General features: G+C 46.8%; 3 protein-coding genes across 6 annotated transcripts; 2 read left to right on the forward strand and 1 right to left on the reverse strand.

The window, feature by feature from the left end:
• Window positions 1-8,656: 8,656 nt before the first annotated feature.
• LOC127327255 (3-hydroxyacyl-[acyl-carrier-protein] dehydratase, mitochondrial) lies at window positions 8,657-16,034 on the forward strand. Of its 4 annotated transcripts, XR_011749498.1 has the most exons (6): window positions 8,657-9,001; window positions 9,118-9,233; window positions 9,336-9,465; window positions 10,282-10,572; window positions 12,782-15,346; window positions 15,625-16,034. XR_011749498.1 is itself a non-coding variant. In XM_051354033.1 (4 exons), the coding sequence occupies exons 1-3, from the start codon at window positions 8,723-8,725 to the stop codon at window positions 9,460-9,462; spliced, it is 522 nt and encodes a 173-aa protein (XP_051209993.1). In that variant the 5' UTR covers window positions 8,657-8,722; the 3' UTR covers window positions 9,463-9,465; window positions 15,625-16,034. The 4 variants fall into 4 exon arrangements, 2 of the variants coding, with proteins under 2 accessions (XP_051209993.1, XP_071680631.1); XR_011749500.1 differs by lacking the exon at window positions 10,282-10,572; XM_051354033.1 differs by lacking the exons at window positions 10,282-10,572; window positions 12,782-15,346.
• LOC127327254 (uncharacterized) lies at window positions 10,860-14,531 on the reverse strand. The gene is made up of 2 exons (XM_051354032.2): window positions 11,489-14,531; window positions 10,860-11,359 (listed from the first exon to the last, which is right to left on the reverse strand). The coding sequence occupies exons 1-2, from the start codon at window positions 14,529-14,531 to the stop codon at window positions 11,007-11,009; spliced, it is 3,396 nt and encodes a 1,131-aa protein (XP_051209992.1). The 3' UTR covers window positions 10,860-11,006.
• A 2,827-nt stretch (window positions 16,035-18,861) lies between the features above and the next one.
• LOC127338479 (uncharacterized) lies at window positions 18,862-21,087 on the forward strand. The gene has a single exon (XM_051364577.1). The coding sequence runs from the start codon at window positions 18,862-18,864 to the stop codon at window positions 21,085-21,087; it is 2,226 nt and encodes a 741-aa protein (XP_051220537.1).
• Window positions 21,088-25,809: the final 4,722 nt, after the last annotated feature.

Raw genomic sequence — 25,809 nt, forward strand, 5'->3', positions numbered from 1 at the left:
CGCGGCAGCGTGTGCGACGGTATGCGGCTCGGATCTGGTCGGCTCGGGGCGCGTTGGCGTGGCAGCCTTGGGCCTGTACTCCATCCTTGCAGGGGGCCTTTGACGAGCTTTGCTCTTACTCTTTTTGGCAAAGCGACGAGGACGGCGGGCCCCACGCTGTGCAGGCCATGGGCCCACAGTTCTTCCTTGCAGCGGCGGCGCCGCCGCCAACACTGTCGGCCCTAGCGGCGCGCGGTGCCGTCCATCCAATGGAGTCAATGGCCATGCCATCAGCACGACCATCAGGGGCTCCCTCGGTCCGGCGACGCTTTCGTCCGCGGCGGCGGGAGCGGCCATGGCCAGCGCCCTGGCCGGCGTTGCCTGGGTTGCCGTTGCCGTTGCCCGGAGCGTCATCGTGATCACCGGCCTGTGGAGGGCGCGTGCCAGCGTAAGTGCTAGCGCCAGCGGGGACGACGCGGATGTCGATGGAGTAGGTCAGCGTCCTCAGGGTGGGCGGCGCGGACGGGATGTGCGACGGAATAACCTCAACGATCTCCAAGATGGCGTGGGAGCGTATGGCGGACCGGTCGTTCGTGCGTGCCGTGGCGCGGAAGATGGCCATGTCGGCGCGGGATCTTGTCGCCGGGTGCAGCCGCTCGATCCAGCAATCCGAGCCTAGGATGTGCTCGGCCGTAGATAGATGCCAGGCCTGGGCGGGGATGCCGCGGAGTTCCAGCTCAACGCGTTGATCCAACCTGCCTGTGCCGGCGTGGGCGAGCTTGCTCCAAGGACGGAGGAGGAAGGAGAAGCTGGTGGCGTTGACGAGGTGTTCACCAGCGACGCGGTCCATGGTGGTTCTGGTGGAGAAGAGGACCAGGAAGTCTTCGGGTAGGTGGAGGTGGACGGTGAAGTCCCCTGGAACAAGGTCGAAAATGGTGTACAGCGCGTTCTCCATGTCGGTCGCAGACACGACGGGCCTAGTCCCTGTGATGGTGGCCACCATGGCACGCTGCAACGTGAGCTCGGCCTCCTCCATCTCAACAGAGCGGGAGAGGAGGACACGCACAGGTGCGGCGGCGGGTGGGGCAGGGGCCGTAGGTGGTGGTGCAGCCGTTGTGGAGGGCGGCGGCGGTGGCCTTGTCTCTTGCTGCGCTGGCGGTGGTTGAGGACGTGCCCGGCCGCTGTCACGGCAGCCTCGAGGCGACGCTGCTGCTGCTCGCGCGCGCACGTCTCGCGGTCGGCAGAGGAGTGGCCGAGCACGAGGCAAGTGCGGCAGCGCACCTTGTTGGTGCAGTCGCGGACACGGTGGCCGGGGTCGAGGCAGCGGAAACAGAGCTCGGAGCTTCCCGGAGAAGAGCTACGACGGCGGGGGCTTGGCGCGGGGCGAGGTGGGGCGCGGCGCTGGTGGTGCCTGCGGCGTGGCCGCTGGTAGCCCTCGGCGTCGATCTCAGTGGTGCGGTGGACACGGTGGACCTCCGAATGAGGACTGACGCACGCAGAGGCCGGGATCCGCTCTCTCGCCGGCGACCTGCTCGCAGGCGCGGCTCTACAGCCGGCCGCGGGGGCAGGCGCAGCGGCGGCGGGAGGCGGGGTGGGGGTGGCGGCGACATCGCGGTAGGTGCGGCTGGCGGAGCTTTCCTCGAAGCGGTCGTCGGCGGATTCCAGCCACCGCGGGTTGCCGCGGCCGGCGGATGCGTCGGAGCTGGAGGGGGACGCCATGGGAGAGGGAGGGGAGGGCTGGGTAAGGGCTGCCGGCGGCGGCAGCTAGTGGTGACTGGTGGTGGGCTAGGCTAGGTGCGGGAGCGGGAGCGAGAGCCTCCATCGTGTTGCCGGCTCCCTCCTGGTCTTGCCTCCCATGCAATGGCTTTGAAAAAATTGACCATACAGAGCATCCAGCACCTCGACTCTCTAGACAACTTTGCTTCCGTAGTTGATCTTAATATGCAAGGCAATCCTGACCTGACTAGGATCTGCAATTTCCCCAAGTTGCAAAATCTTCATATCAGCTACTGCCCAAAGCTTGAGTTGCTCCACGAGGTGGCTACACTCCGGAGACTCGTGCTGACTCTTCTCTACAGCATATGTAGAGTATTTGTTATTGTTGTATGTGTACGTTTGCCTCTTAATTGCATCAAACTAATTGCCCCTTATTTGTATTCAACTGAATGTTTATTCCTTGTACTGTTTGCATTTCTCAAAAGGACAATTGAGGTGTTGTATTTCCCTACATTGATTCCTAGATGCGAGTTTGTGTTGGGTCGCTGGATGTTCTATCTGCAGGTTCGTTCCTTTCCTTTGGACGTGTATGTCACTGAAAATTTTGTGTAGACAGAGTTGTGCAGGGAGCTGAGCATATGCAACGGAAAGCTTCTGAATATGTGTAGACAGTAGCGGATTGTATGATGAAGTGAGTGGATGGCTACCGGGAAGAGGTGCCACATCGCATCGGCTTATCCTCGTGGTTTACTTTTGTGCTGGGAGCCTAGGACACGTTAAGATTTTTTCTTTTGCAGGTACGAAAACAACAAATTAAGATTTTTCTTTGCAGGTACGAAAACAACAAATTAAGAGGGAACACTAGGGGGAAAATAAGACACACACGATGACCCTCTTGATCTTATGTCATTTCGAAAACTAATTACTGGTCAAATTAGACGTGGGTGTTTCAATGACGAGCACCTACAGTGGGTTTCCCTGCGATGCGTTGGACTTTTTTTTGCACATAGAAGGTGGTATTCTATTAAAGTGACACGAGATGGGTACAATTTGCAAACAGGCACTTTACAACATTCGCCCTGAAGAACCTAGTATTTGAAGATAAGGCCTGTAAAGTTACAAAACACACCCCAGAACAAAATATAAAAAAACAATCCAGTCCCGGAGCTTCACCGTCGCTGCTCGCCGACTTCCTTAAAGCGTCGCCGCCAAGGAATGGAGAGAAGGTGCTCGCACTCTTCCGTCCGACGAGAACCCACCCCCGTTGGCTACCTCCACGCCGCCGGGAACGAATCACTTGGCCGCATAGAGGCGTCGAGCTCCAACAGGGACAGGAAGAGGCCTCCTTCATGGAGGTAGAGAACCAGCCGACTTCGCGGCTGAAGATCACATCAGCCATGGCGCCGATAACGTGATTGCGCTCGCAGAAGAACCACCCGGGATAAGGCTGGATCCGCCTGGTCAGGAGTAGCACATCGCCCTTCCTTCTCCCCTTGCCTCCATGGCCGGACAGAGAAGGAGAAAAAACGGCGCAGCCCATGAGCAGAAAGCACCAGCAAGCTAACCTCCACATCGTCGATGTCGAAGACGAAGCCCAGCAGAGCTTCTCCCCCTCGCCTCCACGGCCATCCAGGAGAAGCTTCACCCAGCTGCAGTCCTCGACCAGCCGCCCCTCTTCCTCGCCGCCACGGCCGACCAAGAGGAGCTCCGCGCCAAGGATCTCGCGCCTCTGGATGTGGAAGACAACCACGATTTTATTGAAGGAGACCGTGCTCTCCTCCACCGCCTCCAGCTCCGACCACCGGAGAACTAGCTGCAGGGAGAAAAGTCCTAAGAAGCCCTGGATCTGGTCATCTGGACCCCGAGCTCTGCTCCTACTATCGGCAAAATAGCCGAAATCTAACCTAACCCTAATCCTAACTACTCCGGTGCCCCTCCTAGCCCATCTCCGGCCGGCTATTCCGGCGGAGAGGGTACCGGGGAGGCCCGGTCGGAGGTGAGGAGCACGCAGGGAACTGTTCACGCGTGAGAGCTGGGAGGGGGAGAAAGAGTTCTGTAGATGCGTTGGACTCGCTCTCCCCTTTCCCATCTGGGCCGTTCCTTTTACACCTTCTCTAATGATTGTATTTCCGTTATTTAGTTTGGATGTTGAAAATATGTTGAAGAGATATTGCAATGCACCAACCATACTCATGTAACTGGTAGAGTCATCTCCCCCAAGTATTTCACGCTCTGTCAAGGACAATAGGTGTGGTGCTTCATGCCAAGCTCTCTTAATTTTCATCTTAAAAAAAACTCCCTTAACGGGGGCCGTGGCCTTGGCCGCAACTAGGCGGTGACCGTGGACGCCGCCACAAGTACGCCATGGTCATATGGATATATTAATTTGTTAAAATGGTTTTGTTTATTAAGTGATGTATCAAATGGTGCCGCAGTGGGATAATTTTGGAAGGAAATCAACTATGTCCATCTTAATTTGTACAACTAGATGATTCCCCGCACGTTGTTGCGGAAATATTTACATATAAATTATTGATAACATTAACGTTATTATGTAAAATATTGAATAATTGAACTTCATGGTGTACTTAATTCGATGAAGTTTTTGTGAGAATTTAAGTATCTCTTTAACTCTTTAAATGGTGAATTGGACTAACATTGGCAGAGATATATTGTACATCGGAGGTATACAATGATGGGTGCCGAGTAAAAATTGACCAAGTGTGTAAAATATGTAACCAAAACCTATATTCCATTCATCGTGCATTTTACATCTGGATTTCTGAACAACTTTGTTCATTCATCATGAAACAATGAGAGACGCTATAATTAAATAAATTCAACTGGCACCCAAACAGGTGGAACTAACAGCCAATGACATATGCATCTGATCTGTCCAAATAGTTATTCTCAATGAGAGATAGAAGTGCATTATTCTCTGGCTCTGACTTCTCCCCCCTTGAAAAATTGTCTCTTGAATCCACTTGTCACTTAGTAGTCACATGAAAGTAAAGGAACAAAAAAATATTGCATTGCCAATTTTATCCAAGATGTGAGAAGTACAAATCTTAACTACTGTACTATGCATATGACTGACATTAGTTGAGATACAAGCTCACAATTTCACTACAAAGGATTGTCAATGTGTTCTCAAGATACGATCAGGATAATTAGTATGTTTCGCAAATAGAACTCATGTCAAGAAAAGTATAAATGCCCACGTTTTATTAATTCAACATGCTTGTTATCTATGAAACCTGAGCATATTCAAAGTTGCTAGCGCATTCCCCTGGTCGCATTGTGGTGCAACTGCTGCGAAGAGATGCAAAAAAAATGTAGGCAAGTGGGGGAAATATAACATGGGATAAATAGATATGTAGATAAATAGATACAACATGAACTGAGTCCTGAGATTATGTAGGCTTCTTATCCAGGGTGACCGTGCACCGGCTGGATCCTATTGTTTATGAACATCAGCATCAGAAATCATTTCTACACTTCTGCAAGAACCAACCAGAGCTAAACAACCAGTGACGATCCATTCCAAGTAAAGATAAGATAAATTAGACAAATAACTATGAGGAAACAGGGATCAACTAATAGAGATTTAGGTTCTTGCCTACGGAAAGCAGAATCTGGGTCGAAATTATACGTTTGACCCAAGAAAATGAGATAAGTTGTATGCTCCAGCCCCATACAGTTTCTTTCATTGGTGGTATCTGTAACAACTGCCTACCTGCAAAACAAATACTTACAGTTAGCTAAGATTCTTGGTAACAAAACACTAAATAGTAATCATGGATATATATATCATACTTACCAAGAAGACACATCATAGTTGATTTCTTCGATAATCTTACTTACGGTTGCAGGCCACAAACTATTTTCAATGTTGGCAAACTGGGCAAATTCAGAGCAAAACGGTTATAGAATCCACAGTAGTAAACTGAAAAAAAAAACTATTACAGAAGTTCCGTCTTAATTATTAGAATATGAAACAGAGAAGATCTTACTATGTATAGAAAGAGCTTTTTCATATAAAACAATAGGTTGTTGAGGCATGCTCATGTGCGGCAAGAGCTTTACCTGTGAACCAATGAAAAACGCTCAATAATCATACTCTAAAATCAAGCACCACACACCATCTTTCTTTAGCTTCTGCCAACGATTAGTAAAGAAAAACTGCAGTTTGGTTAGCTTGTACCAGCGAGTAAAAAGATTAGAGCGCCAATATTTTAGTAATGTTGTTTGGTAATCCAAGAACCGCAATGTCAGATCTGTACATATACGTAAGAAAAGCGAATGCAATGCATGGAATTCAATACATGAAAGGAGAAGAAGAGGGATGAGAGGAAGGCAAAGGAAGATACGGGATCAACAAACAGGGAAGTAGGATGGAAGGATAATTGGGAGAAATTTTCTTCTCCAAACTCTATTAAGATATATCCTCCAGGCCCCTCGAGAGCAGATCTTTGTGGACTTCTAGCGGTGGTAATCGGCCGCCAGATGAAAGAGGTTTCTGGCAAAGTGGAGGCAGGAAATTGTAAAGATGCTTACAACTTAAATAGAGAAGAAGTGGCACATGCATGCAGTGGACAAAGGTAACGGAAAAGAAGGTGAAGAGATGCAGACTGTGAAGGTTTGTGGGGAGAGAAACTATGATGTTTAACTAAATGAAACAGTGATGGACGTGGAGCCATGAACTGAACGGAAGCAACAACACGGTTCGTCTCTTCTAGTGGAGTAGTAAAATACATGCATGCGGTCTATTCAGTTTTATCATAATGTAGAGAGATTTGGTGCTGACTGCCGAGTGATTACCATGGTGGAGTGAGCCAATAAAAATTAATTCTTTTCTTGGAAACAAAGATGACGTGGCATGTTTGCTGAGGTGGATAGGCTGCATGTTAAGAGAAATCACTTAGTGGGGTGCTCCTATTTAAGTATTATAGATGCCTCTAAAATTCTTTGATCGAAAGGTTAATAAATTGGTGTCTTCTAAAATTATTGAAATGCAGTGAAATTGAACTAAATTTCACCGAAAGCGAAATCCATGATCTGTAGTAACCAAAAGTTCCACTGATAAAGGCACATGCGTTGATTAAGTATTTTAATCAGTATTTTAGGTTGTCAACATTTTCAAGTCATGTATCACTAGTTGTTTTAATTTGCAAGAGTTGTGCAGCATGATCATCTTCACAAAACATGGCTTCCGCCCTTATTATATTGTAACACATGGTTAGAATTATTCCAGAGAAGGGTGAAGGGTGTCTAATTAACGTAATATCACTGTCCATGAAATAATGTCATAAATGTATCTAAATTTAGATGTATTCACTCTTTAGTATATAAATACATCTGAATTTTGTTTCTCATCGAAGGTCCTTAGGCCGAACTTCATTAAGGTAGAAGAGAAAGTTTTTTACAAGAGAGCCACATCGTGGCAAATGACGGCCGAGGAAAAGAAGACCTACTCCGGTCCCAACAAAACTCTAGGTGAAGAGACAAAGGCAACAAACTACATCAACAACAAAAAAAAAACCTCAGGGGCCTAAAACTTAGAAATACAGCCGGCAGCCTTCCAGGAATGAATACCCTCGATGATTAGCTCAAACACACGGTCAGCCGTGCTACACTCCTGCTGGAAGATGCGTGAATTCCGCTCCTTCCAGATCCTCCAATGCACCAGAATTGCCACAGTGTCGAAGTCGCGACGTTCTTCGGCGCCCTCTTTCTTGCCATAAGCCACCATTCCTCGGTGTTGCCAAAAGTATCGTCAGGAATTGGGAAGTTGGCCCTAGACTAGATCCAAACACGCTCCCAGACTTGCTTGGAGAAAGGACAGTGCAAAAAGAGACGGGTGCAGTCTTCATTAGGCACAGTACTCAGCGAACATGAGGTACTATATATGTGGCCACCCTCTGCGAGCAAGATTGTCACCACTAACCACATGAAGAACCTACATTTCATGGGGGCCTTGGACTTTCAAACAGGTTTTGCACAAGCGAATTGCATGTTCGCGATGAAGAAGAGCTTGTAGGCTGAGTTGACGGAGAAAGCACCATTGTGCGAGAGCCACCAAACCACCTCATCTTGTTGGCCGACAGTTAAGGTGGTGCCCTCCAGTAATTAAATCCCGGAGCTGCAAATACAGAGCAAGCATCGGCGAAGAGAGACCCCCTGTTATGTCTTTAACCCAATGATTATTTTGCAGTGCTGCTGCCACAATGATGTTTGATTTCTTGATGAAGGAGTGCAGAATAGGGACCACCCCTGAATTTGCAAGAGGGCACAAAAGAACAAATGTTCGTCTCACGCCCATCGCAAAACTCACATAGTTCTACTTTCTCCCACCCTTTTTTAATAAATTTTCTTTGGTCAGAATTTTGTTTCTAACCACCATCCAGAAAACTTTGATCCTCAAAGGCATTTTGAGGGTCCACAAAACTTTATAAATGGAGAAAGTAGTATTTTTTTATATCCAACTTTTTTTTGTAGATGAAGAAAGTAGTACTTAACAACATGGATATGCATTTAAGAGATACTTAACATATGGATCCACGATCATATCATGCGTCTCAACACCCTCGAACTTATGTTGTGGTTGCAGTTTGGTTGAGAGCACGAGAAACCTTACTCCAGCAAGCTCGCAAGTAGAGCTAGAAAATGACATGTGCGTAGTCACGTGATTCGTTTATAATGGTTTAATAGACGCGCACACAACTGAAGGGAAATTTGCCTATTAATTCATTCAACAATATATAATTTATATATCCACAATATCTATGCTATTAGATTCATATTTTAAAAAGCTTTGCAAAGATATATATATATATATTTATGATATATAATTTATATTTCATTAACTAAAATAATGGTTAAAGTGTATTTACATAGGTGCCTGTTAAACTGAGTAGTAACGAGAATCGACACTGATAACGGGCAGGAACTCTAACCTAGAACATCTCAAAGAAAAAGAAAAAAGAGAAAAAAAAACTCTCACCTGGTAGCAAAATCATCTGCCGGGATGCGCTTCGCCGTCCCGCTCGTCCGGAAGGCGGCGACCTCAGCCTCGGCCTCAGGGCCGGCGACGACGACCTCGCTGAAGGTGGGCGACGCGCTGCGGTCGGGCCGGCGGCGGTTCACGGAGGCCGACGTGGCGGCGTACGCGGCGGTGAGCGGCGACCGGAACCCGGTGCACCTGGACGACGCCTTCGCCCGCGGGGCCGGCGGGTTCGCGCGCGGCCGCGTTGTCCACGGCATGCTCGCCGCCTCCCTCTTCCCTGCCCTCATCGCTTCTCGCTTCGTACGCATCCTCTCCCCTCCTCTCCCTCTCCGGTATTCCGCCGAACACTCTGCGGGCATGACGAGCCCATAAGACCCAGTCCGATCTGATCGATGATTCGCTCTTCTACGATGCAGCCCGGAGCCGTGTACGCGAGCCAGTCGCTCAGGTTCGCCGCGCCGGTGTACGTCGGCGACGAGGCGGCCGCGGAGGTGCGGGCGCTCAACATCAAATCCGCCGGCGGGAGGCACATGTACGTACCCACTATCATCTATCTAACCCCATCTCCTCTCATCGTTATATAGGCCACTGCTGTTCTTCCTGCTGTAACTGATCAGCTCTGTGCTGATTGCAGAGTCAAGTTCGCCACCAAGTGCTTCGCCAACGGCCATGAAGATGGCGAGGAGACTCTCGCCATTGATGGCGAGGCCATGGTGTTCCTGCCCACGCTGCAGCTCGGCTCGGAGGCCATTGCGGAGTAACAAGTATGTTGAGTAGACGCTAATGAGGTCATCATCTTAGCATGTTTTGGTGGATCGATCTGCTGTAAACATTTCTTCTTGCTTTGTTAGGCTCTGGAATATCCATCTGGTTTTTCCTTGCTTAGAGAGTCCATGCACAATGACATGGTTACTAACTGAGTGATCCATGACAATTTCTTTAAATGCGTGGCCAAGTTAAGATCTTCAAGCTGTTGCCACCTATAAGATCACAAGCAACACGAGTTCTGGCATGAAAACTATGAATCAAATTCTGTCAAAAAACTGAATTGTCAATCATTAGAATTGGCCCAACTCTGAACCTCAGTGAACAGCGTCACCAGCGAGCAACACATCACAGCAAGCCTAAGACCGAGAGCAAGCTAGACAGACATCAACACCTTTGTTGAATTTATCCTTCTTCTCAAATTCATCCCAGCTAAATATAGTTTTAAGACGGTATTCGCGGTAACGTGTTACCGAAATCCGAAATATAGAGCAAGGCATCATTATACATCAAAGTTTTTTAAAAGTACCCACAGCTCCCCCTTAAGTAAAATGATCACCAGATACTAATACTCTACACTGGGTTGCTCCCTGAGGTTATGCCCTGAGGTATTCTGGCAGCTGCAGGGGCCTTCTTGCTCGGCTTCTCCTTCGATGATATATGCCGCAGAAATAATGGGGATTCAAGCCCACAGTCTTTTGTTTTTCATCCCAAGTTTCATTAGATGAATGTCATTGCTGTTATACCCTTCTTTCGTTAACAATAGGGCCATGTCCCATGGAGCCTCAACTACATGTCAAAAAAAACCAATACAGGCACGGCGTGCAGTTTACCAGAAGGAAAAAAAAAAAGGGTACAGTATGCTGGTGCGTCCGTACGAACTATGGCACGAGCTTTGGCAGCGTAAGCGGCCCGTGGAGGCTTGCGAGGGTATCGGCGGCGAGGCACAAGAAGCGCAGCGCTCATCTCGGGATTGTCGGACAGTAGGGCTTAGCCTTTGGCAGCGGAAACAGCTCATGGAGGCTTGCGGGGATACGGGCAGCAAGGCACAAGCAGCGCAGTGCTCGTTTCGGGATGGATGGCCAGTAGGGCTCGGCGACGAACAGGTACACACCATCGTATGCATTCCTAATTGCTTGATATGGGTGCGCTCCGTTCTACCTGCAGACTTCGCTCTCGGCTCCGCTCCGTTCTACTAGTTTGCTTAGGTGAATTTCGTGCTTGAGTCATGTTAAATTTCAGATTTAGTATCCAATCTGATGGAACATGATCTCCTGAAAAGTCTACCTGGATTTACTGTAGCGCATTTGTTGATCTCTACCTGCTCGTGTTGGGCTTCTTGAAGTATTACTGTTGAATTCATAATTAAATATGTTAAAACGTAACAAGAAAATGTAAAAAATGACACAAATTGCTAATGCCAAATACAACACTGTCACTAACTGAATTTAAAGTAAAGCCCACGATAACATGGTACTTTTCTACTTCTTTTTACATTACTTCTGGTATGAGCAACTATCATCCTACCAAAAAATACGCTTCAGCCGACCTGCATGTTTGAGGCCTCATGCTTGATCCTCAGGATCTCATTACAAACTTGTCCCATTTCTGGTCGCGCTTTGGGTGATGTCATGGAGCAGGAAAGGGCTATTTTGACCAGTGGAATGACACAACTCTCCATCACATATGCTGCATTGCTGTCATGTTGTAGCATTTCGGGATCAATAATCCCGCTGATGTTCTTCGGAAATGCTCTATCAACAGTTTCATGAAGGGTTGTACCGTCCTTAAATTTCTCATCAGTTGGACTACACCCTGTTACCATTTGTAACAGAACCACTCCGAAACTGTAGACATCGCCCTTGGTCGATATCTCTTCGCTCATGCCATACTCTGCATTTACATTCATGTACATGTGACAGATTTAGTATGCGCATAAATCTGTACAAATCTTTTTTTTTTTTGATAAAAAATTTTGTACAAATCTAGAAGAACAAGCAGAATTGAAAAAGCCTGTCTCACCTGGTGAGATGTATCCGATGGACCCTTTTAGGCCAGCCAAACTTGTTGAACCATCTTCATGTGCATTCAATGTAGTGAATAGAGATCTTGCTATGCCAAAGTCGCTGACATACGCAGTCATGTCATGATCTAAAAGAATATTGCTTGGCTTCAAGTCGCAATGTATTAGCGGAGATGCACACTGGTTATGAAGATAATCCAAAGCAAAAGCTACATCCAAGCCAATATTGATTCTCTGGCTTAGAGTCAGAATATACTTTTCGCTTTCATGGCCCTTTGGATGCAGCCACTTTTCTAGGTTCCCATTGGGCATGTATTGAAACACTATGGCCTTGAAATCTGCCCCGGTAGAATCCACTGAAGAGCATGTAGTGATGATTTTGACAACATTTCGATGGCGTACATTTCGTAGGGCTTCACACTCTGCATTGAAGCTTCTATCTGCTCCATAAATGTCAAGTTTAAATATCTTGATGGCAACTTGATCTTTCTGAAACTGCAGACTTCCCTTATAAACCATTCCAAATGATCCCGAGCCAATCAGGTGTTCAGAAGAGAACTTATTTGTTGCACCTATGATGTCTTCATATGAAATATTCTTTATGCACCCATCTGATTGTTGCAAATTCGAATTTATGTGCATTCTCTTTCTCCAATAAATTTTTGCAATGCATGACAAAATGATTATAACAACAATAATTGGCACTACGATCTCTAGGACTAGAATCAATAATTTGTGTCTTCTTTTCCTGTCAACCAGTGCAGGACAAAGAATCATACCACTTGTTGGAACACTTGCACACAAATGATCATTTCCTTCAAGTGACAACGTGCTAGCATTGTCAAAAACACCTCCTCTTGGAATTGCTCCACTGAAATTGTTGAAGGATAAATTGAGATCTTGCAGAGAACTCAATTTCGTCAGTAACACTGGGATGTTTCCAGACAAATTATTCTGTGAAATATCCATCTTTTTTATGCCGGCTAAGTTCACAAAAGACTGTGGAATGCTTCCTACAAAAAAGTTGTCTTGCATCTCAAGAAACTCCAGAACCAAACACTGTCCAAGAGTGGATGGGATATTGCCGGACAAGCTGTTATTTGAGATGCTAATTTTCTTCAAATTAATGAGATTCCCAACTTCCTCTGGCACTTCTCCGGATAGATAATTGTGTGACAAGTCAAATTCATAAAGCAAATAAGTTTTCAATATTTCCCTAGGTATACTCCCATCTAGTGAGTTATAAGAAAGGTTGAGCTTTTGTAGTTGAGTGCATCTTCCAATACTTGCAGGTATCCTTCCAGTGAGGTTGTTCCCGTCCAACTTTAGAGCAATCAGCTTAACAAGATTGCCAATATTATCAGGGATTTGGCCTGAGAGTCTGTTATGTGCCAAGGTTAGATCGACCAAGCTGTTCAAGTTCCTAATTGTGGTTGGTATATCGCCAGTGAGATGATTGTAATCCATGTACAACATGGTGAGGCTCTTGAGGCTACTTATCTCTGGTGGTATATGTCCAGAAATTTTATTTTCACTTAGCCACAACCACTGAAGGCTAGTGGAAAGATTGCCGACTGAACTTGGTAATTCCCCTTGAAGATTGATCCCAACCAGAAGCAACATAGTCAATCTAGAGCAATTGGACAGTGAAGAGACAAAGTCCCAGTTACCTGCTTCTAGCCTGTTGTATGACAAATCAATTTCCTCCAAATTTGGCAATGACCCAAAGAATGGTATGGAGCCAGTGAAGCTGTTGTTATATAGGTAAAGCTGGCTCAGGTGGGAAGCATTGGTAAGGGAAGCTGGTATTGGACCATCAAACATGTTGGTTGAGAGGATTAATCCCTCAATATTTGGGAGTGTGTATCCAATGTCGGAGGGTAATCTTCCAACAAGCGAGTTGTTTGCCATGCCGAGGAATGTCAAGGATGACATGTTGAAGAGAGATGGTGGAACTGCCCCGGAGAGGTTGTTTACACTCAGGGTCAGTACCTGTAGTGTTGGAATGTGACCTAAGCTCTCTGGGATGCTCCCAACTAAATTGTTCTGTGTAAGACGAAGATAAAGTAGGGAGGAAAGGTTCCCCAGTGAGGAAGGTATTGTTCCTGAAAGATAATTACTGCTTAAGTAGAGATATTTAATAGGGGCAGAGGTGGCTGTAAAAGAAGGTATCTGACCAACAAGACTGTTCTGCTGGAGGCAGATAGCAGTAAGCGATGAAGTGTTGAATATAGCCTTCGGGATTTCTCCAGTAAGGCTATTACTCATGAGCCTAAGCACTTTAAGAGACCTACTATTTGCCAGGGACTCCGGGACGACACCTGTGAGACCATTCATTCCAAGATCAACATAGGTGAGGTTACGACTGCTGCTGCCCAGGGACGGCGGTATGTCGCCAGCGAGCCTGTTGCTAGCGAGAATGAGTATGCGCAGCTCAGGAAGATCCCCGAAAGCAGAAGGGATGCTCCCTTGGAGGTTGTTGTTGTTTAAGTCGATGTCTTGGAGATGCTTGCATTGGCCTAGGCTAGGTGGGATCTCTCCCTGGAGGGAGTTGTTCCACAGGCCTAGGATTTGAAGTTGAGAACATGCAGAGAGTTGAGCCGGGATGTTACCTTCTAAACTGTTCATGCTGAGGTTAAGGTTGGTGAGCCGGCTCAGGAGGCCCAGCTCAGACGGTATGGCACCATGGAAGTTGTTGTTTGAGAGCTGGAGCTCTGAGAGAGAGGTGAGGTTGGCGACGCAGGGTGGAATGGAGCCTTTGATGCCTTGCGATGCAAGGTCTATCGCGACGACACGACGGGGAGGCTGTGCGCTGCAAGTGACCCCATGCCAGTCGCACAACTCCGTGGAGGCGTTGCTGCTCCATGAGGCGAAAACTGCGGCTGGGCTTGAGAGTTGTGACCTGAAGCAGAGGAGAGCCTGTCTATCTATTTCGATTTCAATGCCGTCGCAGATGGCTAATGGTAGGCTGAGGAAGAAGGCGAAGAGGTAAAGAAAGCAGACAAGGCCAGCTGGAAACAAGACACTCGGAGAGACGGCCATTGCTGCGAGCTCTCCGTTGCTCAAGGGTGTTTAAGCTATTGTGTAACACAAGGTCACTGCTCTATGAAAACAAAAGGATAAGGTACAGGAACTAGCTACGAATATGCATGCATGCATCTGTAGGCTGGCTGGTGTGTATTCAAATACCATTGGCTATGCAGGATGCGGCCGATTGGATTAGTTCGAGGTGGTTATTTTTGACTTGTCCAGCATGGAGTAGCAAGTCGTTGGGTTTAGTTGGAGTTACTCAGACACCGTTCAGCCAGGCGAGCTTGGAGTCTAGCTGGTGTTGTTCAAAAAACTTTCGGCAACCTGGCTGCTTGGATTCAGTTGGGAGTGGTTATTATTGACTTTTACAGCATGGAGTAGCAAAGCCGTTGCTTGCTAGCCACTGAGATATCTTGAATAGTATGAACGCACGCCTCATCTTATCTTGAATAGTCAAGCCGCATTTTTAGTTCGTAGAGTCGTCGGGAGCGGTGGATCTGTGAGATACTCCGACGTTCCTGCCTGTTATCTGAAAGCATAAATACACATGCAAGCAAGTAGCTAGCCACTCTCGAGACTCGCTTGCTTCCTTTGAGAAAATCGATCGACTTGCTTAGAGGGAAGGGGATTAATGGCAGCTGTTCCGCCGGCCGCCGCGCAAGGATGCAATGGTTCTGCTGTTCAGCCTCCAGCCGTTCACGGAGCCGGTGATACCTCGGCTGCTCCTGGTACCTCCTCGGGTGCTCCTGCCGTTGAGCAGCCTCCACCCGTGCCAGGCAATGACATCCCGGCTGCTGATCCGACAACTCAACCCCCAGCATCTCCAGGTAACCTCCCAGCTTTTGAGCCTTCATTTATCCCTCACCGCCGAGTAGTTTCCTTATGCAGGAAAACTGTAAACTGTTCTGTTCCATGTACGGAGTTCATATAGGAAAAATGAAAGGAAAAGTGTAAGACCAAAACTCGAACATTACATGGAATTTCCCAAAACAAACTAAATAAACAAACGTCCATATGAGCAAAGGCGGTGTCCACTTCGTAATTTTCACACGACGTATTTTACTTTTGATTGATTTCTATTAACAGTTACTCCATGACGTTGCAGTTCCGTCGGATGGTCCAACTCACAGCTTCAGTTCCATTAAGCATGCAGGCGGTATCGCTCCTATTCATCGAATACCTGATGGACCTAAGGGGCCCCGGGGACGTCCATAGCCTTATAATCAAAACAAGCTGGCGTTCACACTTGCCTTTATTTTTTCTACTGTGGTGATCAAGTTTTGGATTTGAAATAATGTTATAGCAAGCAATTACATCGTCTGTCGATGCTGTGATTTTTTCAGTTTTTTGTATGAATTCCTGCCGTGCTACACTAGAATTTGTTTCATTGGAATTTGAGCTATTACTGTGTAATCAGATCTGAACTAAAATGATCTTCTAGCAAGATGGATGCATTTGTCCATCCATATTGTAAGTTTTTAAGATCTTTTATGATTTTCGCTTGTCCAAGAAGAATCATCAAGAGTCATTGTGCTATCTAACCACACACACGACCTTAATTCGTTGTGCAGATATATAAAAAACATCTTGTTGGCTCCTTCTTAACATGGTAAAGCTTCTCTAATTTTTGCCCCAAAGTGTGCAATATGTGTCTAATCAATGATATGGTATCTTAGTGGACAACACTGATTTTTAATATTATTTCACATGATAAGTCTATCTTGCTCTTGCAAGGCTGATAATTTGTATTATTCGAAGATATTATTTTGCTCGTATTCACTTTTTTTTGTACTACAAGTAAACTGAACTCAACTAAATACAAACCCTACTCGAAAAATTGAGTACAAACTGAAACTCCTTTTGCACTTTCTCTGAGTTAAATGGACAATCATGGACTTGTAAAAAAACTACAAAGATAGTTTGAACCAACAGATACGCAACAGAAATGGAAACGCAATCACATGCACATATACACTAAGGACTTACGTAGTACTTTGAAGAAACCTCCTCAACATGAGGGCTGGAAAACTGAAGGCAATTTTTGGGACCTGGGTTTAGCGGAACCTAAACCTACTCTGGTAGTAAATTTTGTAGTTGCCTCGATCTCTAAGTTATAAAAAAATTAGAAGGGGTGAGTTCCCTTCATACTGTTCATCTAAAATTTGTTATTTTGGCCTAAGCTACATACTTTCGAATTTAGGTATAAAAGATGGAACGCAAAGTACACATGTGTATCCTCTAATATGCAACAAAAAAAAGAGTGGATTTTGTACATCCACATATGGGTGTGGGTGTACAATGTACACCCACGCATGGGTGTGGGTATTTTCGTCACCGTCCATTTATTTCCCGAGATTCGTATCCACCATGTAGATGGAAAAATTCCTTTCTCTCTCCTCATTTTATCCGAATCTCAAAGCACAATGAACGGTGACGAAAACACCCACACCCATGTGTGGGTGTACAAAATCCACTCTCAAAAAAATATTTATAACTTTTGGAGGTTTGAATATACTGATTTTAGTCCCGAACAGTAACATGGGTTCCAGGTTCTGCTGTGTATTTTCGGCTAGAAAACCATGATTCGGACCAAACGGTTCATGCAAGTTTCATATAAACAACACAAATACATGTTCGAATCTCAAGAGATATACAACAAATTTAGCATCTTTTCAACCTGCAACAACAAACAATAGCCACGAGAGGCAAACAACAACACAGTAGAGATAACACAGTTTCTATCCCCTTAAGTGATCGGGTTGGCATTCTCAAACCACTAAGCTAAAAATTGCACCATTTTCTTGTAGATTAGTAGAAAACTTGTGTTACCAACACGTACCAAATAAAAAAATCAGCTCAATGTGACATTTTTTTGTCTAGTTTGAACTAGAACAACAGTATGAACTGACAAAACTCCTAAAAAAATATATGCTGCGATGACCCAGGACTCAAACCAGCCAAAAAGTCAAAGTACTCAAAGTAAAAAAAAACTTACCAAGTTTCTAGCCAATCCAAACACATTTGAGCCTCCTATCACCAACTTCAACACAACCAACTAGGTTTTTCTTCTCCCCTCCTTTCTAAAGTAGTCAACTCAGCTGTTGAACTTAACCTCTCTATTCTAGTCAAAGTTTGTCAAAGCACATTGTTGCACAAAATTGCACTAGTACCAATAGCCGGATGTAAAAGGAAATCGGATTCGGTTGATACAAAAACGCAACTATTGACCGGATCAAGAGACCCTAGAAAGCACGCCTTTTTTACATGAGTGATTCGGTAATTCGGTTTTTCTAAACAGGCTTTCGACCCATTTTATAAATAAAATTTATCAGCCAAATCTTCAAATTTTTAACTAACAAATCCGAACTGCGGCCAACTCCAGTAATGTGCCACGTGTTTGCTACAGAGTTTGTAAAGAAAATAAAGAAAACTATATTAAGCAAACGCTTGGATTCTAGGACATAGAGAGAATGAGTTGGCAGCCGTTAAATTTTTTGATCGACGGTGGTAGTAGATGGCAACTATAGCCTTGACCGTTGCCACTTCACAAATTTTATATGCGTTCGCTCTCGAAAACATTTGCTGAATATTGAAGACATTCGCCAAAAAAGATAACATTTGCTGAATAGCGAAGTCCAAGAAAATTGGTCTGGTACTGAAATCTTTGGCATCTCAACTTCTCAATTGCTGGAGTTAGTCCACGGTATGAATTTGTGGACCAGATTCTATAAAAAAATCCTCCCTAGCCCCCCTCTCTTGGTTTTTTGAGCTTTCCAACCTAAAAAACTTTGCCGTTGCAGTTTGAAAACTGACGGCCTACGTTTGGAACCAACTTTTTCAACTTATTTTCACTCAAGGGAATATCGTAGGATTATTCCGGTCCTTTTTTTTTCCAATGCGGGTTCTTTGCACTGCTCTTGGCATCACTGCTCTGTCATGCATCTCCGTTGCATACATATATGTTCACGTTACCCCTACGGGATCTATCCTTTACTTCACTGATGCGAAGTGAGACTGCGAATCCTGTGAGCTGATCTGAAGTTCTGAACAAAGCTCTCTGCCAAGATGTTGTGTGAAAACTTGCAATATTCTTGCCTTCCACCAGGTGCCACCGCCCACTGCCCACAAAAGAAGTTCGGGGCACACATTTCATCAATCAAATTCCTTTCCCTCTTTGGATTCCAATATCATTTCATCCTCTTCATGCGTTCAATCATCCGATCAAATCATCACCATACTACTAGGAATCATCGGTTAATTAGCCTTCCATGGTAAGCATCGACCTCCCCGCAAGATCGCCGGCCGGTGACCGAATCCGGTGAAGCTAGCCCGGCCGTCGTATATGGAGGTGGACATCAAGGCGGCGAGGGGCGGCCGCATCTTCGAGAATCTCGGCACGGTGGAAGGGCGGCTGCTGCGGCTGGAGGTGGTGGTGCTGCTGAGCGCGCTGGTGCTGGCGACGCTGGTTCTGTACGGCTCCACCCGGCGCCGGAGCAGCGACCGCCTCCTCCGGGGCGTCATGTGGATGGCCTACTCGCTCTCCTACGTCGTGGTCACCTACGCCGTGGGCATCATCCAGGACGGGCCCTTCCACGGCGAGACCTTCGTGCTGTGGGCGACGGCGCTGCTGCTGATCCAGGCCAGCGCGTACGCGGCGCCCGTGCACAGCCGCCGCGACGTGGACCAGCGGAAGAAGCTGCTGCTGCAGCACGTCCTCCAGACGGGGCTCGTGCTCTGGCTCGTCCTCAACGCCACCGGCACCAATGCCAGCTACCGCGCCGCCATCTGGGCCTTCTGGAGCCTCAACGTGCTCAAGACCGCCGCCAAGATCGGCGAGATGATCAAGACCAGCCTCCCCGATCGCTCCGTCAAGGTCGTCGCAGAGTACATGGACGTCGAGGAGTCCCTCGCCGCCGCCGACCAGCAGCCGGCCGATCCAAAGACCATGACAGGGTACAGGTACCTCTTCCACGGCGAGGACACCATGGAGCTGAGCCACGAGTACGGCCGCCTGTCCCGGGAGGAGATACTGATCCAGAGCACCTGCAAGTCCGTGGTCACCATCGACGCGGTCTACCGGTGGATCGACGAGCAGGGGTACAGCGACGTCGAGAAGGACATGGCCAAGGACTTTTGCCTCGCCTTCGCGCTCTTCAAGCTCCTCAAGCGCCGCTTCTTCGGCTACGTCCCGGCGGAGGCCGGCTCGACCAAGGCGCTGAACCTCGTCCTCAACGGCCTCATCCACCAACAGGTACACCACCCGCACCACCGCCACCACAGGGACGTTGTCGCCACTGGCCCCGACGCCGCCTTCCGGGTCGTCGAAGCGGAGCTCTCGTTCCTCTACGACTTCTTCTACACCCGGAACATCGTGCTGGTCGGGGTCAGGACGTACATCTTCATCGCCGTCGTCGTGCTGGCGCTGACCATGTGGACAACGTTCTTCGGCACGCTCGGCCCGGACTACCACCGCCTCCGGATCGGCGTCAAGGACCTGGACCGCTCCGTCACGGTGGTGGTCATCGTGATCACCGCGGCGCTCGAGATGTGCCAGGCGCTGGCGGCCTTCTCCAACAACTGGCGCTACACCAAGACGGTGTACCGGTGCGTGCGCGACGGCCGGCCCTGGCACAAGAAGCGGCAGGGAGGACACCTGTGGTGGAAGGAGAGCATCACGCCGCCGGAGGCCAGGTACTGGGAGGACAAGATCGGCGAGTACGTGCTGCTCAAGCGGTACAGCCACCGGCCGCTGAACCTGCTGTCGTGGATGACGCTCTACCTGGTGGAACCACGGCGGCAGGGCCAGAAGCGGGAACGGAGGAAGGACCTGCCTGTGCAGGTCCGGCACGCCGTGCTGATGTCCTTCAAGGCGAGCGGGGGACGCCTCAGCAATGGCGTCACGACGTTGCAGAGCCACAACCTGCTGCCGCGGCTGGCGTGGGCGTGCCAGTTCGCCAAGGTGACGGATCAGATCCTGGTGTGGCACATCGTCACAACGCGCTGCGACTGGTCGAGCCGTCTTCATCGTCATCGCCGCCGTGGTGATGACGACGGCGGCAGCGACAACTGGCTTGTGGCGACGAAGCTGTCAAACTACTGCGCATACCTGGTGGCGTTCGTGCCGGAAATGCTCCCGGACCCGAGCTACAACGCCGAGCAGATCTTCGACACGGCCGTGCGGCAGACGCGGTGCCACCTCGCCAGCTGCGGGACCAAGCAGGAGATCCTGGCGCAGCTGGACAAGATCGAGGCCAACGAACAGAGCTACACGGAAGGCCTGGAGGCGGGAGGCGGCACGGAGGGGCGGGCGGGCAGCAGCACCATCGTCGAGAGGGCGGCGCTGCTCGGTGGACAGCTCGGCCTTGCCGTGGGCCGGGACGGGGAGCGGCTGTGGCGGGTGCTAGCAGAGTTCTGGGCGGAGCTCGTGCTGTTCCTCGCGCCGTCGGACAACGTGGACGCCCACGCCGAGATGCTCGGCGCCGGCGGCGAGTTCATGACGCAGCTCTGGGCGTTGCTCGCCCACGCCGGCGTCCTCGAGCGCCCGGCTGCCGGTGCCTCCGCGCCGTGATCGGTTGTACTAGCTCCGAACAAACTAGAAACAACTCTGACTTTCCGTGTCACGAACCTTGTTCGGAGACCTGGACGCAAGGCACGTAAAATGAAGGCTTCTTTTACCTTTTACCACTCTCAAGAGAGGGAGAGGTATGATTTAGGCAATGGTCAAGATTAAGCGATTTAGATTAGGCCCAACAGCCCAGGAAAACATAGATATGGAAAAAAACAATTACTGAGGCCGTTTGGCCCAGGCGTACGTCACAAACGCCGCTGCCAACATCCACATGCAGTCGTCGTCCTTCTGCATCGAGGCGACCGCCGGTGCCGCCATCCAGACCTCGTCTTCCTGCATCGAGGCGACCGCCAGCGCCGCCATCGAGACCCCGTCCTCCTGCATTGAGGGCGACGGCGCCGCCAGCGACTCCCCGCCGTCCTGCACCAAAGCGATCGTCGGTGCCGCCATCGACACCCCGTCCTCCTGCATCGAGGGCGAGCGCCGCGGCCATCAACTCACCGGCTCGGTCCGGTGACCCTGGTCCTGCATCGCCGCCACCAGGTCGATGCCACTGCAACATCGAGACTCGAGAGACGCCGAGTCTAGGTTGCGTAATGCTCTATTCCTTGTTGATCTGAAGACTGAAGTAATACTCCATACTCTCTGCTCTAATCAGCCAGCCCAATGAATATGGTTCTACTTTTTCAATCGATCTTGCACACTACTAGAGGCAGCCAAACTTTGATCTCTTTAATTTTTTCGGTTGCTCCAGTATGAATATTAGATTGTGCTCAGGCATGAATAAAGTTGGTCATATTTCTGCACTTTGTGAAGCTATCAGTAGAACTAACAAATTAGGAATGTTGATGTAGAGAGCAATAACAAATGAGCTTGAGCACTGACTAGTCATGTTTCAGGAATTGACAGCACCATCAAGATGATCAATATAAACATCCAAATTTACCATAGATCAATATGGCATTGCTATGGAGGAAGGTTTTAGACATGTATTTTACTTTATGGGTTCTCTGATGTTTTAAATGCATTTTCCTATCCACATACACCACTTGTTTAGCCAACTGACCACGTTGCCAAAGCAGCTCATTGCCATGATCTGTCGGGGTAAGGTTGTCAGCCTATGAATTTATTTTTGTTTGAATTATGTTATGCGCTCTGAAGATAGAAATATTGGAGGAAAGTTTATCTGCACATGCCATTGGTCAGTAGAGCCGCATTTGCTTTATGATATTTGTTGTTTTCATTTGCTGGACTGAAGAAGAACCCCTCTGTGCATATTCTGAAGTTCCTTTTCTAACTGCTAATATAATCTGGCTATCAAAAAGAAGTGAACCAAAAAGAACTCCATAGGCTCTTACTCGTCTCTTTTGTTTATACATATAACAGGTGGTTTGTGATTTGAGGAAAAAGGTATCAACTGATAGGTAATATTATTTTTTTTGGTTTCCTTTATGTATGCGAAACAATTTCTTTTGGAACTGTAGCACTATAACTTTCTGTAAGATTTATGGGCATCAATGTTGTTCGGTTTCGTTTACTCCATGATTTGTGCACTGATAATGAGAGAGTTAAGAGGCTGATGTATGGATGCTAATATATTAACTCCTTTTCATTCATGTACATTGACTGGATGGATGCTGCTCCTCACGGGGTTCTCAAGTGTTTGTTAGTCTCAAGTTACTGTAACAAGGGCTTTCTGTATCAAGGGGGATATGGTAGCAGTGATGTTACACATTGCAGTGTGGTTTTGATTTGTGAGATTGCTGCTGGTCTCTCTCTTGGTTTATGGACCTTTGTTTAGGGAAGTTGTTGTGTATGTGCTTGCAATTTGTAAACCCCAATCTTTGGATGTATGGTGACACCTGCATGATGTGAAGATGATTGAATGAAAACCTCTAGCCCATGATGAAACAAGACCTACATATCATGTACAATCTGAACCTTACTGGAATGTTTAACCAAGTCTACGTCACCTTGGTCAATACTATGTGAATTGTCATCTAATCCTTATATACGAGTTACTGTTTAAATTTAGCCTTCTCTGAAGTGATGTTCATTTCATGACTGACAAGGATCTGGATGTGAAACTGTACTTATTGAATCTACCATCTACCTTACTTCTGGAAAGATTGTCCTGTCTGTCTTGGTTTCAACATTTTCAGGTATAAACTTGGAATTGAAAACTTTGATGTTTTGCTCATTGTTTTCAGTGGATACACTATGGAATAGAGGATGTCTTCGTTAATAAATACATGTTATACATTGGCACTGAACCATTTTCGATATATTCTCTTTCGGAAGTCTGACCATATGTTTCACCACACATGCTACTCGGATACTCATATCCCTGGAAGTATGTCAGTGTGTAGCATTTTCCAGGATTATCGCCATGGCTAGCAACACTTAAACATCGACTAGACTGATTTTCAGATTGCAATTTTTTAGTCCGCTCGTTTGATGTTCCATACATGCTTTTTGACAAAATAAACCTTCTCCTTTTTGAGATCAGTACCATTAATCTGATCGAGCAAATAAATACATGTTATCGAAGTGAAGTTCTCACATGTGCCATTTGCAATTGAACTATTTCCAAAGTAAAAATAAATAAATTCCAAAGAAGGATAAAGAGTATCCAATTTGTTTATTAAATGACAAGATTTTCTGAATCAAACAAGATAAATAACTTAGCTGCCAGATTTCTCAATGAAAGAGAATGACAAATTGATTTAAACGCAAGTAGTACCGAACTCGATAAAAAACAGGTAGTATGAAATATTACAAACTGAAGTAAACACGAGAGAGAATGTATCCAATCATGCCGCGCTATGAAGACCTGTACGTCGTCAATCTTGCCGCGCCACGTCTTAAACTTGTGCTTGCCTCTTAGGTCTTCGTCAACGTCACTGTAGAAATCGGTGCCCTCCATCATCAAAGGGCCGCGTCGATGAACTCCTTCACGTGCAGATGGAGATTGCACTCCTGCTTGTGCTTAGGGGATAACCAGAAAAAACGATACACATTTTCACCTCAATCTGAAGTGGACCTTGCACAGTTGAAGATACTACTGCTAGGCACATGGCACATTTTGTTGTTATCAAGACCAGTATAGTCTATGTGAAAAGCACTTCTCCAAATAACACCAGCATAGTGAGGACCAAAAACCTCGCCATTAACATCAATAGCAATTATTTTACCATCTTTTTTCTGCTGTATAAAGCACCTCCAATCAAAAACTGAAATACAATGACAGCATGGGGATAAACACCTAAGTTCAACACAAAATACCTTCTTATGAACAGAGCAACATGCAATGCAATTGTATGAATCATCTTGGGCTGCAACTGGACAGTATATTTTTCTTTTTTTCCTTATGTTGTTCTCCACACCTTCCAAATAAAATTTCAAGAAAAGAAATGGCCCTACTTTACAACGAATGGAAAAATTATAACAGGCAGTGTCTTGACAGAGCATGAAATAGAAATATAATTGGCCCTGCTTTAGTATTGCTAGCTAGATACTTAGTTCTAACAATCTCAACTTCTCAACCATGAATCCACCAATTCCATACAAGTCACATGTTTCCAAGACCAATGGACAAAAGAACTTTCTACAAGTTCGGTGAGGTGCCAAATACCGGCAATTATGTCATTCAGTAAATACCACTTGTCACTACAAGCAAAAGAACTTCCTTTTCTAGATCAAAGTGGTATACCTTTTTATTGAAATGAGATGCAACAACATTCCAAATGCCATCTTGCAAAACTAGTCATTCAACGTCTCATATTCACACAAACCCATAGAAACATTCTTGCAAATGAAATTTGTTTCAGTTTTCCGCATAGCAAAGATGCATATATTCCTTATATTACATGTCATTACTCAGAATCTAATGATATTCAGATCAGGGTATGTATAATATGTCATAACTGAATGTCGAAGCTACGCAATTAAAAGAGACTTGACAACTAGCCGCAGGTGATAGATACTGAGGCAATAGCAAAAAGAAAGTCATGTGCGTAATAATATTATAAATACATCCAGAGAAAAGAAGATGGAATGGCCTGATACCTCACCACCAGTAGCAAACTAGCATCGTCAGTACTGAATGCAACACATCCATGAGGCCCAACTGATTGGAGAGGTGGAGAATCCACACGCAATAAGGTTGATACTGAAGTCTTCAAAGACAGGTTGAACAGCCTGCAAGTGTGATATAATGTTGTGTTATCAAGATAGGGTTTTCATGCTTAAATAAAGATTGAGAAAGAGGACAAATAGACTGAAATTGATATACAAGAAGAGAAAATGAAAGGGTTCAATTTCTGATAACAGAAGCCTGAAGAATGTGTATGCTCTCCTAGTGCTGATTATTCCCTTCGGTATAGTGAAACAGAACTTCAAATGTTTGCAGGCAACCGCATACATACATAAATGAATGCAAGTCTGCAGAATGTCTATGCTCTCATACTGATTGTACTCTCAGTAGTAGTGAAGGCATGAAGCACAATTTCCAAATGATTTGCAGTCAGTCGCATAAAGCAGAGCAAAGCATGCACAAGAACAACGAGCACTGACCTGCAGCCTTTGACGGTGGCGCAGACGAACTTGTTGCTGACGGGTGCACAGGGACGGCGCGGGGCGTGTCGTCTTCATCCTCGCCCATTGCGACACACAACTGCAAATAAAGCACACGATCAGAGACCTGGTCACACGTAGCAGTAG

Source organism: Lolium perenne, chromosome 1 (genome assembly GCF_019359855.2).
Source record: "Lolium perenne isolate Kyuss_39 chromosome 1, Kyuss_2.0, whole genome shotgun sequence".
Taxonomy (NCBI): domain Eukaryota; kingdom Viridiplantae; phylum Streptophyta; class Magnoliopsida; order Poales; family Poaceae; genus Lolium; species Lolium perenne.